This window comes from Salvia splendens, unplaced genomic scaffold, assembly GCF_004379255.2.
Source record: "Salvia splendens isolate huo1 unplaced genomic scaffold, SspV2 ctg291, whole genome shotgun sequence".
NCBI classification, from domain to species: domain Eukaryota; kingdom Viridiplantae; phylum Streptophyta; class Magnoliopsida; order Lamiales; family Lamiaceae; genus Salvia; species Salvia splendens.
Genome location: NW_024598931.1, coordinates 26473 through 40047, shown reverse-complemented (window position 1 = coordinate 40047; position 13575 = coordinate 26473). Strand labels below are relative to the sequence as shown.

The 13575-nt window shown below is 36.5% G+C and overlaps 2 protein-coding genes and 2 non-coding genes across 4 annotated transcripts; 2 read left to right on the top strand and 2 right to left on the bottom strand.

Annotated features, from left to right (window-relative positions):
• Positions 1–653: 653 nt before the first annotated feature.
• LOC121789621 (probable methyltransferase PMT14) lies at positions 654–4566 on the top strand. The gene is made up of 7 exons (XM_042188044.1): positions 654–788; positions 1226–1914; positions 2088–2298; positions 2718–3000; positions 3213–3599; positions 3719–3796; positions 4142–4566. Exons 2-7 carry the CDS (start codon positions 1264–1266, stop codon positions 4377–4379), a joined length of 1848 nt encoding a protein of 615 aa, XP_042043978.1. The 5' UTR covers positions 654–788; positions 1226–1263; the 3' UTR covers positions 4380–4566.
• Positions 4567–5610: 1044 nt separating this feature from the next.
• On the top strand, positions 5611–10323 carry LOC121789613 (zinc finger protein 830-like). The gene is made up of 8 exons (XM_042188036.1): positions 5611–5751; positions 5981–6153; positions 6684–6783; positions 7747–7957; positions 8693–8987; positions 9574–9649; positions 9788–9834; positions 9918–10323. The coding sequence occupies exons 2-8, from the start codon at positions 6062–6064 to the stop codon at positions 10096–10098; spliced, it is 1002 nt and encodes a 333-aa protein (XP_042043970.1). The 5' UTR covers positions 5611–5751; positions 5981–6061; the 3' UTR covers positions 10099–10323.
• A 1633-nt stretch (positions 10324–11956) lies between these two features.
• Positions 11957–12051, bottom strand: LOC121789630. Its single transcript, XR_006048096.1, has one exon. It is a non-coding gene; the product is annotated as a small nucleolar RNA Z279/snoR105/snoR108 (small nucleolar RNA).
• Positions 12052–12974: 923 nt separating this feature from the next.
• LOC121789622 lies at positions 12975–13081 on the bottom strand. Its single transcript, XR_006048088.1, has one exon. It is a non-coding gene; the product is annotated as a small nucleolar RNA Z279/snoR105/snoR108 (small nucleolar RNA).
• Positions 13082–13575: the final 494 nt, after the last annotated feature.

The window sequence follows — 13575 nt, the reverse complement described above, 5'->3', positions numbered from 1 at the left end:
ATTTATTCATCTTTAAGATATCCAATATACGACTGTTAATTTAACATATTGTTATTTTAATTTAACTAACTTATTTTACCAAAAAATTGTCTAGTTCAAGATACTTTAATTAACTGTACTGGAATTAAATTTCATGCTAGAGTTTATGTACAACAAAACTTTGTCTTAAACACTCAAGTGAATATTATCAATCCGACCTCATTTAGGATATAATTCAATGCGATAACAAATCTAGCACCTTTATATATTAATTAGTACTAATTTGCATGACTATGAATAATATATTGAATTTGCACTATGTGATTGAATATGTTTAACTAAAATCCTTAGCCAAAAAGAATATTAGTAGATCCTTTTGTAATAACAGGGGAATCAATACATAGATATGGTCTGCAGGAATTTGATCAAACGAAAATCACTGTGTAATTCTTTTGATCTGTTAGTGTAATTAATCACACACACGTACATTATCATAAAATCCATCCTTAATTTACTGCATATGTACATTTCATTATCATAAAAATTGCAGCGTCGGTGAGTTTAAAACAAATAAAAAAAATTCAAATCTTGAAATACAATTATGAATGGTGCAGAAGAGTGTGCCCCACAGACCGCCAATTCGTTGCTCTACTTAACAAGGTAGTGTCCCTACTAGCCTCTCCGTAATCGCACTTCTCTTCTTCTGCGTGTGAGTGAGTGAGTGTTTTTATGCTAAAAATATCTTCCTCAGTTTCTGTTTACAGACTTACACGGAGAGGGAAAGAGGGGGACCTCTTGCTTGTTTTCAGGTACTTGCAATTTTGAGCTTAAGCGAATTCTTGAAAGAAGCTGTCTATAGATTCACTTTCTTGCTTTTATTCATGATTCCCATTTGATTTTCCGATCTGATTGGGATTTGCTTGGGCCTTTTTGAACTAGGCTTGTTCTAGTTTAGCTTTTGCAGCAACAGTGATTTTTCAGTTACTTATTCTTGTTCAAGAATGCATTTTTCGAACTCAGATCTAATCTAATCAACATTTTACATGCTTGGATTGTTGGTTATTCTGTATTTGAGCAGCCACTCTAGATGATTTGAGGTTTTTGCAGTTATGAAGTCGAATTAAAGCTGGATCATGATCCAAAAGCTTATCAATTTTGTTTAAATCCTTGTAGTTGATTCAGTTCACTAAGTTACTAAGTTGATCTGTTGCATAATATTTACTTATAGACATTTGATACATGGTAGGGACTAGGTAGTTTCTTGATGCTGTCCTGAGCAAAAACATGGCAACAACACCAAAGGTTCATTCCTCGGGCAATAAAGGGAGGAGTCGGATTTCCATATTCGTCATCATCGCTCTCTGTTGCTTCTTTTACTTGTTGGGAGTGTGGCAGAAGAGTGGTTCTGGTAAAGGCGATGGTTACGCAATGGAGATGAATAAGCAGCAGGTGAACTGCAATTTCTCCCCGTCTCTGGACTTCGAGAGCCACCATAAGTATGTGGCTTCTGTCGAATCGTCCGAGCCCAAAGCCAAAGTGTTTGAGCCATGTGATGCTAAGCTCACTGACTACACTCCTTGCCAAGAGCAAGACCGGGCCATGAAATTCCCTAGGGAGAACATGATTTATCGAGAAAGGCATTGCCCGCCGGAGGAGGAGAAATTGCGCTGCTTGATCCCAGCGCCCAATGGATACACGACCCCTTTCCCTTGGCCAAAGAGCCGTGACTATGTTTATTACTCTAATGTTCCTTTTAAGAGCTTGACGGTGGAGAAGGCTAACCAGAACTGGGTTGAGTATCAGGGCAATGTATTCAAATTTCCAGGAGGTGGGACGATGTTTCCTCAAGGGGCGGATGCGTATATCGATGAGCTTGCACGAGTCATTCCAATAGCTGACGGCACAGTCAGAACTGCTCTGGACACTGGTTGCGGAGTATGCTCTATATTCCCCTTTGTTTTACTTTTATGTCATGTTTTATTAACTCATAATCTTAGTCCCTATTGTCGGAGTAGGTGCCTTACTCGCTATGATGCCTATTTCTAGGCCTTGATAAAGTTTTCATTGGTTTACAATCAGTTCATTTATATCAGTTTTGTTTTAATTAGGTTGCTAGCTGGGGTGCTTATATGCTGAAGAGAAATGTGCTGCCAATGTCGTTTGCGCCAAGGGACAACCATGAGGCCCAGGTGCAGTTTGCCTTGGAGCGAGGCGTGCCAGCAATTATCGGGGTGCTTGGATCCATAAAACTTCCTTACCCGCCTCGATCATTTGATATGGCACAATGTTCGAGGTGCTTAATACAATGGGCTTCCAATGGTATGCCACAAACCAGGTGTTCTTAAAATATTTTAGCTTCTATGATATCATGTTAATTAGGAAATATATTTTTGAATATTTGGTATTTAAGCAAAAGTATTTCACATGATCAAGCTGAAGCATATATTTGGAAAATGGAGGCTGGAAAATGTCTTTAGTAGTTATAAGTTACATTCTCTCAACATGCATCTTTTGACACTTTTACTTAACAATTCCAAAGTGTTTTAAGAATGATTTGTATAACTTGCTGCTGAGAAATTTTAAAGACTGTAAGCTTTCACAAAGATATTTTAAAAGGTTGCTATAAATTGATGTGGCAAATAGGTTGTGGGTGGACCGAATAGGATATTGTGGCAAAAAGGTTGTGGACGGAGGCAGTAATTTATTTGGTCAAAGTTGATTTGTTTTTTGATATGTAGATGGCATCTACTTGAAGGAAGTTGATCGAGTTCTTAGACCTGGTGGATACTGGGTCTTGTCTGGTCCTCCGATCAATTGGAAGACATACTATAAGACGTGGAAAAGGACAAAAGAAGATTTGGAGGCCGAACAAACAAGAATAGAAGATTTGGCCAAAAGCCTTTGCTGGGAGAAGAAGTATGAGAAGGGGGATATTGCTATCTTTAGGAAGAAGATCAATGCCAAGTCTTGCAAAAGAAAATCGGCTAACTATTGTGAAGCCTCAGATGACGACAACTTATGGTTAGTTAATCATATCATAAACTTTTTACCTCACCATTTGATTTTGTTTTATTTCTCCATATTGTAGCTTTATAATCGCCTAACGCTTCATCTGCTGCATCCTTACAGTGATAAGAATGTGTGATATGCTTCATTTTAATTGTGAGTTTATGATATGAGTTCTTACTGAACTTCCTTTGTTTACTTTTCTACTTCCCGTCACGATTCTCAAGGTATAAGAAAATGGAGACGTGTGTAACTCCCTTCCCGGAGGTAGAGAGTCCTACTGAAGTAGCGGGAGGAGAGTTGAAGAAGTTTCCAGCTCGGCTTTATGATGTTCCACCTCGTGTACGCAATGGTGAGGTTCCCGGGGTCACACCCGAATCTTACGAAGAGGACAGCAAGCTTTGGAAAAAGCACGTCGCAGCTTACAAAAAGAGTATTAGATTGCTCGGCACCACAAGATACAGAAACATTATGGATATGAATGCTGGCCTCGGTGGTTTTGCAGCGGCCTTGGAGTCATCAAAGCTTTGGGTGATGAATGTTGTTCCGATAATTGCTGAAAAAACTCTAGGCATCATCTACGAGAGAGGGTTGATCGGCATGTATCACGATTGGTAATGTCCGTCCACATTTTTCTCACTTATCAGCATTTTCCAAAAAATGGACAATTTTTCTCTTTCCGTAAGAATCCTTGAGTTGAAGCTCGTTATATGTTTCTTTCTTTGTATTTTAGGTGTGAAGGGTTCTCTACATATCCAAGGACGTATGACCTCATTCAAGCCAGCGGCTTATTCAAATTATACGATAACAAGTAAGCAATTCAGTAATTTCATGAATCGAAGTGAAAGGGAATACATATACTTGAGCATGCTCACTCACTCCTAAGTAGTCTTCACGCATATCATGTCGTACGAGAAATATAGGGCAGTTTCCTGTTAATAAAATTTCACCCCTCTTACAGTGTGACACAAGTTTTTGTGATCTTAGTCTTGATTGGATAAAATTGGTTGTCTCACACTCATGAGTCACGGCTAGTTTCTCTTCACACTTGAATGTTTTGCTCGAACATTTATCTCTCGATTGAAAATTGGCATGTGCCTGTGCATGTGTGTGTGTGTGATATACAGCATACTGAAAGCAGTTGTGAACAATGTAGGTGTGAATTTGAAGACATACTACTAGAAATGGATCGTATTTTGAGGCCGGAAGGGATGGTGATCGTTCGGGATGAAGTGGACGTGATAAACAAGGTGATGAAGATCGCGGGAGGGATGAGATGGGATGTAAAAATGGTGGATCATGAAGATGGCCCTCTTGTTCCTCAGAAGATACTGATTGCAATGAAACAATATTGGGTGGCAGCTGCTGCTGCCTCCAATTCTACTGATCGATGAGGTTATATTGCTTTCTTCAGGAGAGAAAGAGACACTTAAATTAAATCGTAGCAATTATTTACTCAATGAATTTTGGTTTATTTACTTAATTTATCACTATCAACTTGGAGGGTGCACCATGTTTGTGTATTCAGCAATTGTATCTATATTTGTTTCAAGTTAATGAACAAATAAGGGAAGTTACTTATTTACTGGTGCGATCATCTTTTCATGATTGAGAACTTTCAAGTTGTAACACACCTATTTGATGTTATCTGATTAAAATTATTTAAATATTAGGGTGTGTATCGGTTGGAAAAATGAGCTACTTAGGGCTAAATTTGATATATTCCAAAAAATTTAAAATTGGCTACTCAACAATTTTTACATTATGGCATGTCAAGAAATATACGTGCCTCCACTGGTATTTTCTAAAAACAATGTCATCTGTGACCCTAATTTTGAATTACACAATCTTAATATACTTAGATTTCTTCGACGGCTTGCTTTCATCACATCCGTCTTTCCACCACACGATCAACGTATAACATCAAATGAACAACAATCTCTTTGACATCAGAACTATCGAATTTTAGAATGAAAACTATAAATGAAGATAAATGGTGATCGTCTATGGTAGTGTATTTATAAATGAAAAGCTGAATAAAAATATAAACAACTAATTAAATGGCTCGTGATGGAGTACCCCATCACACTTGGTAGTTGGTACTATACCTCTCTTTGATAGCGATTGCGTCCCGCTTTCGGTACACCACCCGTTGTGCCAATGTGAGCGGTGTGGTACTAGTAGGGGTTGTATTAACAATGTTGTAATGAAGATTATTTACTTGTATTAAGTAGTGTAATTATTTATTTAACGATTTATAATTAATGGTGATCATTCGAATTTTACATCGGATTTTTTGTCAACTCCGATCCAATCCAAAAATCTAAAATTTATGAAAAAAGAAAATAATTCGATCCGAATGGTCTGAGAGTCCGAATTCGAAAATTCAAAATTCAAACTGTAAAATCTGATCCGATACGAAAAATTTAAAATATGTAAAAATTCAAAAAATTGAAAACTCAGTAACAAAATCCAAAAATCTAATAATCAAATATCATTAGAATCGATCAATACAGAAGTTTTATGTAGTAGTAGTATATATTTTTAGATTCTTATAATTATAATACAAATATTTTTATTACTATAATCATCCAAGTTTTAATTATTAGAGGCCCGATACTAAGATTGGCTGCATCTTTGAAATTAGGCAAGGCCTGTCTGCAACCAAAATCGTAAAACCCCCTTTTCTTTCTTCTTCCATTTCCGGCAGTCTTCTCATTCTTCGTCTTAATTTCTTCCGACGATTCCGCATCTCGCCTCCGCCAAGTATGCTCTTCTCTCTCTGCTCTTAACTAAGTTATTTAATTATTTACAGAAAACCAAGTCTAACATCTTAGCTTCAAAGGGTACAATTCTAATTTCAAATTGATCTTGTAATGGGTACTCTTTTTTGCTGTCACAAAAATGGCTGTATCAGCCTATTGAGAAGAGCTAGCATACAGAAAGCTGCAAAACTTTTGGATAGAAAATGTGATACTAGGATTGTTCTTGGCAGGGAAACCAGAGACCTAACGTTAAACTTGACGCTAGTATTGTATTGTACTGAGTGTTTGGTGAAAGGAGAGAATTATTAGGAATGGACGCAAAAGCGAAGCAGAAAGCATCGTTTCGAGCGAAGTTGAGCGCTCAAAAAAAGGAAAAGCAGCGGATTGATTCTCCCCTTGTAAGGTATTGCGTCTGCTTGATTTGAATGCGGGTTTGGTTGTGTAATTTTAATGCGTGGGTTATTTGTTGATAAATCAAGTACTTTTGTCATCACCCCCTGGATTATTTTTCACTTCTTCAAAATTGCAACTATGTTGTTTGTTTAGTTATTTAAGAATATGAAGAACTTTAGACACTTAATAGATTCAGTGGTAGTGGAGTACTTATTTTTACAGTGTTTGTCCAATTGCATTTTGATCTCGAGCATGGAGATCAGATGAAATCGTGAAATCTATGATTTGTGAATTTTAGTGATGCAGAGTTACGTACTAACTTATTGTGTTGAGAGAAAGTTGAAAATTTTTGGTGATCTTGCATTCTGGTCCTTTGGTTTATGTTTGCAGAGTAAAGTCATTGTGGATTTATCATAGTTTGTTAGGAATATTTTGATTGAAATTGCTTTTAAGTGATTGTGAACTTTGGGTTACAAAATATATATGCGCTTTTTTTTATTAATTTCCCTAAAATGACGTCCTTTGCCATTTGTAATGCAGGTATAATGAACATGATCAACCCATATGTAGAGTCTGTGATGTGGTTATCAAATCTGAGCAGCTTTGGCCTGCACATCAAGCATCTCGCAAGCATCACGAGGTAAACTATTGTGATTGTGATATAAAGTTTTGATGAATTAATAATATAAAAAATTTTAGTTGAGCTGAAAGTATGAGTGTCATAAGAGAGGGGGCACCGTGCCTGGTCATTGGTTCAGTGAAGTTTGCATGTTTCTGCTAATAATAACCATTCATCTTATAAGGATATAAGCATGATGTGTGCTTCTAGCTTGCCCCCGTAATATCGTATGGCATCAACATGCATCATCGATGTTCTTAACTTCGTACCTGCCATTTTATATATTGGCAAAGCAAGTTATGCTTCATGAAATGAATTACTGAATAATCTTTTTGAGATATTGATCCTCAAAGCACCATTTCAAGGGTAAAAAGGTAGAAAGTGTGAACCTCCCGCTTTTCAAGTCTTATGTGGAACTCACTATCTGGTTTGTGGATGTATAGGACATAATATTGGAGCATTGAGATACTTTTATGGTTTAAAGGTTTTGTTGTTTAGTGTTTGATGTTTCTTGTGTAATACTAGGTCTTAAGTTGATTAAGGTTTGACTTGTCCGCTGGAGGATGAGAAATGGAAGACAATTACATAGTTCTTTTTTTTGTTCTACATCTCCCGAGGAAGCTCAGTCCCTCTTTTATTTTCTCACCATGCAAGAGTAATGGTTGAAAATCTTCAATCCCATGTACTCGCTTCATTATCCATTAGGATGTCAGCTTCTACGTGATTTTATTTTGTTCCAAACCTTCTTCTATACACACTATTTCATACGGGATATAGAAATCAATATTTCATCTCTTACACAACTTTGCAGTTGCATTTCGATTTAACATTGCCTGAGAACAATCAGCTTGCAATAATTTGCATATTTCTCCCTTACTTTTCATAGTTTCTGGGCCTTTAGAAGTGATGCTTTTTATTACTCCTATTAAAATATACTAGTTACTTTCACTTGAATTATCCTTCATCGTTTCTCTGCTTGTTCAGGCAGTTGAAAAGTACAAAGCCAGTGGTGCCGCTGCAAAAAATCGGGCAAATAATGCTAAATCTGAGTCTGCTAAAGATTTACCAACTAAAACTGAGTCATCCAGAGATTTGAATGCTAAACCTGAACCTTCTGTTGCCTTGCCTAAACAACAATCATCTACTCTGCCACCTGGGTTTTTTGATGATCATGATACAAAGAGACAGAAAATTGGTAAGTACTCCCTCTGTCCGCGAATAGGAGTCCCGTTTTTTCATTTTAGTCCGTCCGTGAATAGGAGTCCTGGTTCACTTTTACCATAAATGGTAATAGGGTCCCATCTTCCACTAACTCATTCCACTAACATTTTATTTAAAACTAATATATACAAGTGAGACCCCTATTCCACTAACTTTTTTCCATTCATTTTTCTTAACATTTCTTAAAACCCGTGCCGTCCATAAATGGGACTCCTAATGGCGGACGGACGGAGTATCTATTATGGAATTTTGATGATTTCTCTTTCAGCGTCGGACCATTAGTAAAGTAAGTGAATAGTATACTTGTATTTGGCATCTTCGTATTTTAATCTTTACATCTGTAACCAAGGGGAGGCTTAATATTTTACTTTGAATGGATACACGACCTTTTGTGTACAAGCTATTGACATTTTGACTGTTCTGGCTTCTGATCAAGACATCAAGTTGAGATCTACTTTTGTTGGCATTGAAAGCTATGGATGGCTGTTTTAATTTTTTATTGATGATGGGCTAGAAATAATTTATGTGCCACATATTATGCAAACCAATGAAGTAACATATGATTTATATGAGAAAGGATTTTTAATGCTAATAACTGATGCAGAACAGGTTAAATTCTCAAAGGAGGATTGGATTGCTTTCTAGATTATGTTGATCAAACAATGTTTTCTGCCAATAAACTATATGTGACTTTCTTCCTTGTTTTCAGAAAGGGAACCCAGGAAGTTTGGAAACCCTGATTCAGTGGATGATTCTGTGCATATAAAGAACCAACTTGCCGAGGCTTCTGTCTCAGGGAATGCGATCAACGGATCATCGACTGCTACAACTGAGGACATGGGACAACTGGGGCTTCAGGCTGCCAATGATTTTAGGCAGGTGTCAAAACCAGCCACTGGATTAGAATCTAAGCAAGCCAAAGGAGCACTCCCTGCAGGATTTTTTGATGACAAAGATGCTGAATTACGTGCACGGGGAATCATACCTGTCAAGCCTGATGTTAAGTGAGTCCTGTTTGGTTTGTTTCGGTATCTGGTTATGATTAACGATTGATGGTATGGTGGTCTTTTAGAATATACTTTGCATGAGTAACTGCTTACTTAAGCATGATTTTTGTTTTTTCTTTTATGGAGTAGCACAAAATCTACAAATGTAAATTGTGGTGAAGAAATGACAATAGTTATGTTCTTAATTGAACCCTGCTAAGAAAAAGAGGCTTGACATTGGGAATCGCAAAATTTGATTTGATTCCATTGATTGTTTATATAGCAGTGATGCATAATTGCCTTAATTAAACTAAGATATCATCATGATTTTTTTGATGAAATCTTGCATTTCTTTGCTTACTTAATTCTTGGGATTCTATATGATGGCTTTTTCTTGGGCGATTTATGTGAGAATTCTGCTGAAATTAGTGCCAGAAATTTCTTGATCGACACGTGTAACTTATGCTGAATGTAACTACCCGTACTGATTTTCATTAATTGAATTTGTTTGTTGAAGAGCACCATTTTGCTCTTGCATCTCCATTAACTATATGTCTTTCACGATTCAGTTTAACTAACATATAGTTAATTACCAAAATGGCAGGGATGAATATAAGGAGTTCGAGAGAATGATTAAAGATGATTTACAGGAGATAGATAATCGTTTGGAGGAAGAAGAGGTCAGCCTCCACCCTCTCGCCCTCCAGTAGACTAGATACAATATCTTGAAGTCAAATTCATAGACTGAACGACCCTATCATATGTTATGTGCATTGATGAGTTGTGCCATTGACATAGTATTGTTGCTACTGTTACAGTTTGATGCAGCTGAAAATATTGAAGAGGAGGAGATGGTTGAGCAAAGGTAAATTATTAATCTTATTAGGATACAGGTCTATTGAGCCTGCAATGTAGCTCTAACATGTTAGCTATCTTCTTGATTCATAGGAACTACGTTGATAGGGTTGAGATGTTAAGAAGGAAGAAGCTCGAGATTAGTGCTTCCAGATCTGCTATTATTCCTAAGAGTAAGGAAGTCGCACACAAGGATTCCAGCCATGACGACTCGTCCAGTGATGATGAGGATGAAGAGAACTTTAAAGTCGATTGGAGAGCTAAGCATTTTTAGGCACACTTCCTCTCCGTTGCAGGTGATCATCTCCATGAGCATTCATGTATCTTCGTTGCTCTAAAAGCCTAAAACAGCCTTTCTCTTTAAGAATGAAAAATCACTTCAGTTATTAGGGAATCGTAAGCTTGTCAGCATATCTTGTAGTAACAAATTTGATATACATGGAAACAGTGTCACGATTTTCTGATATGTTTTTTGGATGAAATTGCTTTTTTGGGAACAGATTGGTTACTTAGCATCTAGCCAACCGCCATGATAACCGTCTCAACGATTATCAATCAGGGTTTGAAAATTTTCGCTTATATACTTGATTAATTGGAAAATTATTATTTTAGTTAATATAATTGAATCAGTATATCAAATAGCTGGATGGGGAGCTCTATTGGTGTAGATGGAAATGCTGAGAAATGGGATAGTTTATCTGAATTATGCTTTTGCTAAAATTCACAGTATAACCGAAAAATCGTTAGTTAGATCGAGAGATCTGTGGCCTATTGAAAGGATCTTATGAATATTCCAGAGATCGATTGGATTCCATTAGTTACGATGATATGAACTTTTAATTGTTTTTGTATTGGGTTTATATAACCCTTTATCAGTAATTAAATATTTTACTAATATTTTAATTTGTATTTAACTTTTGTTAGAGGTATCAGACAACTTAGAGTCGAGGATTTGAATGGTTATCATGTTATGTAACTTAGGAATTTATCATGCTATTGTGTAATTATCATGCCGTGCCAACAAAAAATGTATTGTATTGCTATCAAGTTCGTGTTGTATCTGAGCTTGCGTAAGTTGAGTTTGTGTGGGGCATATCTTGAACAAATTGTGTCTATGTGCTTGACCTTATAGCATCGTATTGTGTCGAGTTATCGTATCAATCCGATAATGACTTGACACTTACGAATTGTCAACCCTAAATTAAATTCTAATTTGTAGGAGTCTAGATGTACAATACTTAAACAATAAGTAAATTTCACAAATTAATTTGCAATTTAATTACTACTACTATGCTACTACGATTGTTAAGTGTAGTTGAATATATGATACATGTCTCATCTCTCTTTGGATTGCGACCCGCCAGCTTCGCCACACTCATGTTACGCAATAAGAGAACCGGTTCGCTTTTTTGTGGTCTGTAAACAAAAATTAGTGTATTTATTTTTTGGCAATATGATTACCGTTCGTTGAGTAAGTTTTGGGTTTATGGTTGTTGAGGATTAATTTAGCAGCTTAGAGCATGGGCCCGGATGGGTGCCGCATTGATGGGGCTGGATTGCGGTGCCACTGCAGGCGCGCGCGCTTACATCCAACCGAATGGCCTGAATATCAAGTTATCAACCACGGGAGGGGCAGGCAGGCAGGCATGGACTGTTCTGAAGCCTTAGCTATTTTTAATTAATTAATTTAATTTTACTTTTTCCGATTTGTTAAACCTTAATTTTCTAAATTTAAAATTAGAAATTTCCTTCCATAAATACCTATACTAAAATGCGATGCCTCGCCAAAATCTCAAAACTTTGAATTTTCTATTTTGGCAATAAATTTAGATTCCCCGACTTTTAAATTGTGTAATTTAGAAAGCTAACTTTGTACACAGTTTAGGAATTTAAATTACAAATTGTTATCCATTTATTTTGAGTTTGTAAAAATAAATGTTTTAATAAATATACGTATGAAATTGAATCAAGATACTCTGCTCCGAAATAAACCTCGATTCAGAAACTGTGATATGGCTGGATGAGAGTAAAACTTAATAAAAATGAAATATTAATTGTTTTGTGAATCGATAAAAGTAAAGGAAAGAGAACAAGAACAGGGAATCAGATTGAAAGAGAAAAAGAGGGCGAGAGGGAACAGATTGGTTAAGATGAGAGCGCCTTATTGTCGTAAAAACAGGCGGAGCAGACGCCCTTATTTGCGAGCATGGACCACTCAACACATCCCTTTCTAAACTTGATCATGCTTTACTCCATACCCATCGCTATCCTTTTGTAATCCCTCTCTTATTTCCGCTCTCGATGTGGGACAGTGGGAGGAATAATGCTAATGCATGCCTCTCATTTAAATCTGCTACAAATGAACTGAAACACTTTGATTTTATTAGTACTACAGTGATCTCACTGTCACACTACTTAATTACAATCTGGTTATTTTTATAAAGACTCAGAAGGGTTGTAACTTGTATTGTGAGATAGGAAGAAGGAATTCTATGGTTATTTTATAAAGACGACAAAAGGTCTGAATTAGATTTCATTTTAAATCTTTTTAGATTGGTTGTGAGCTGGAAGACTAGCTTACAATCAATAAGCCGAATACATTGCATTGATTAAAAAAAGCTATGAAGGAGAGTTTCTGGTGGAAAGGTATCCTTGCAGATTTTATAGTAGTTCAGAACATATGAATTGTGATAGTATATGTTTGGCAAAGCACCAAACCTTTCCTGGAAGGAGCGAGCATATAGACATACTACTACAATTCAGTGGAGAATGGACAATTAAGGATTGCAAAGGTGTCAACAGAGCACAATGCCTCTGACATGTACCAACTTCAAAATTCAAATATTGTTTGAAGTTGATATATAGACTTAATGAAATGTTGAGGCTTGATAGTATTGAAGAAGAAGAAGGTAACCATTTATTCATTGCTCTGCTCATCCAAGGAGGTAGGAGATTTGTTATGACTACTTAATTGATACATGACTAAACTATGCAAAGCGTATATTAGTCGAAGAGTTGTATAATAACTTGTTTTGTGACATTGAGAGCTAGAGTAAAAGAGTACTCCATAAAACAAAGACTAAGAAAAACAGGTTAATATAGCGAAACAGATTCATAAAGAAAAATAAGTCTTACATAAACAGGACACGAGGGATCAGATGGTTGAGCCGAGAGCGCCTAACTGTCATAAAACAGGCGGAGCAAGACACCCATCTCGCATATTTAATTTTGCGAGGATTTACCACTCATCACATCCCCTCAAAACTTGCCTGAAGGATCATGATTTTCCACTAAACCATCATTACCGTTTTATAATCACTCCCACTGCCCTCTCTCTTCCACTCTCGATGTGGAATGAATGAATATCTGCACTTGATTGAGATTCTACTTCTGTTTTTTCCTCTGCTAGATATTTCAAAGAAATCGTGTGATCGTACGTTCGTATTAGCCTGAATCGACTATAAAATAATCAATATGTTTGATTTAATACGAACACCAATCATGTAAGACACATATTCTTTTTGCCCAGGGGATCCAAATCCTAAGTTGTATAGTTGTATTAACGCGTTTGAAGAAACTTTGATAACCCGCCCGCGCTAAGCAAAGGACAAGCCATGTTGCCAACCTTCATCATTTCCATTGCCTTCAGAACCATAATGTAAATAAAGCAATTGATGTTATACTACTCCATATCATATGCATCTGTACCATAATAAATCAGCAAAACCAAGTGTTGGTATTATGCTTTTAG

Bases quoted from the DNA above. Each gene is read 5' to 3' on its own strand.
- LOC121789621 (XM_042188044.1), top strand. From the start codon at position 1,264: ATGGCAACAACACCAAAGGTTCATTCCTCGGGCAATAAAGGGAGGAGT. The intron at 1,915-2,087 runs GTATGCTCTATA...TGTTTTAATTAG, and splicing joins CTCTGGACACTGGTTGCGGA to GTTGCTAGCTGGGGTGCTTA. The intron at 3,797-4,141 runs GTAAGCAATTCA...TGAACAATGTAG, and splicing joins TTCAAATTATACGATAACAA to GTGTGAATTTGAAGACATAC.
- LOC121789613 (XM_042188036.1), top strand. From the start codon at position 6,062: ATGGACGCAAAAGCGAAGCAGAAAGCATCGTTTCGAGCGAAGTTGAGC. The intron at 6,154-6,683 runs GTATTGCGTCTG...TTTGTAATGCAG, and splicing joins ATTGATTCTCCCCTTGTAAG to GTATAATGAACATGATCAAC. The intron at 8,988-9,573 runs GTGAGTCCTGTT...CCAAAATGGCAG, and splicing joins CCTGTCAAGCCTGATGTTAA to GGATGAATATAAGGAGTTCG.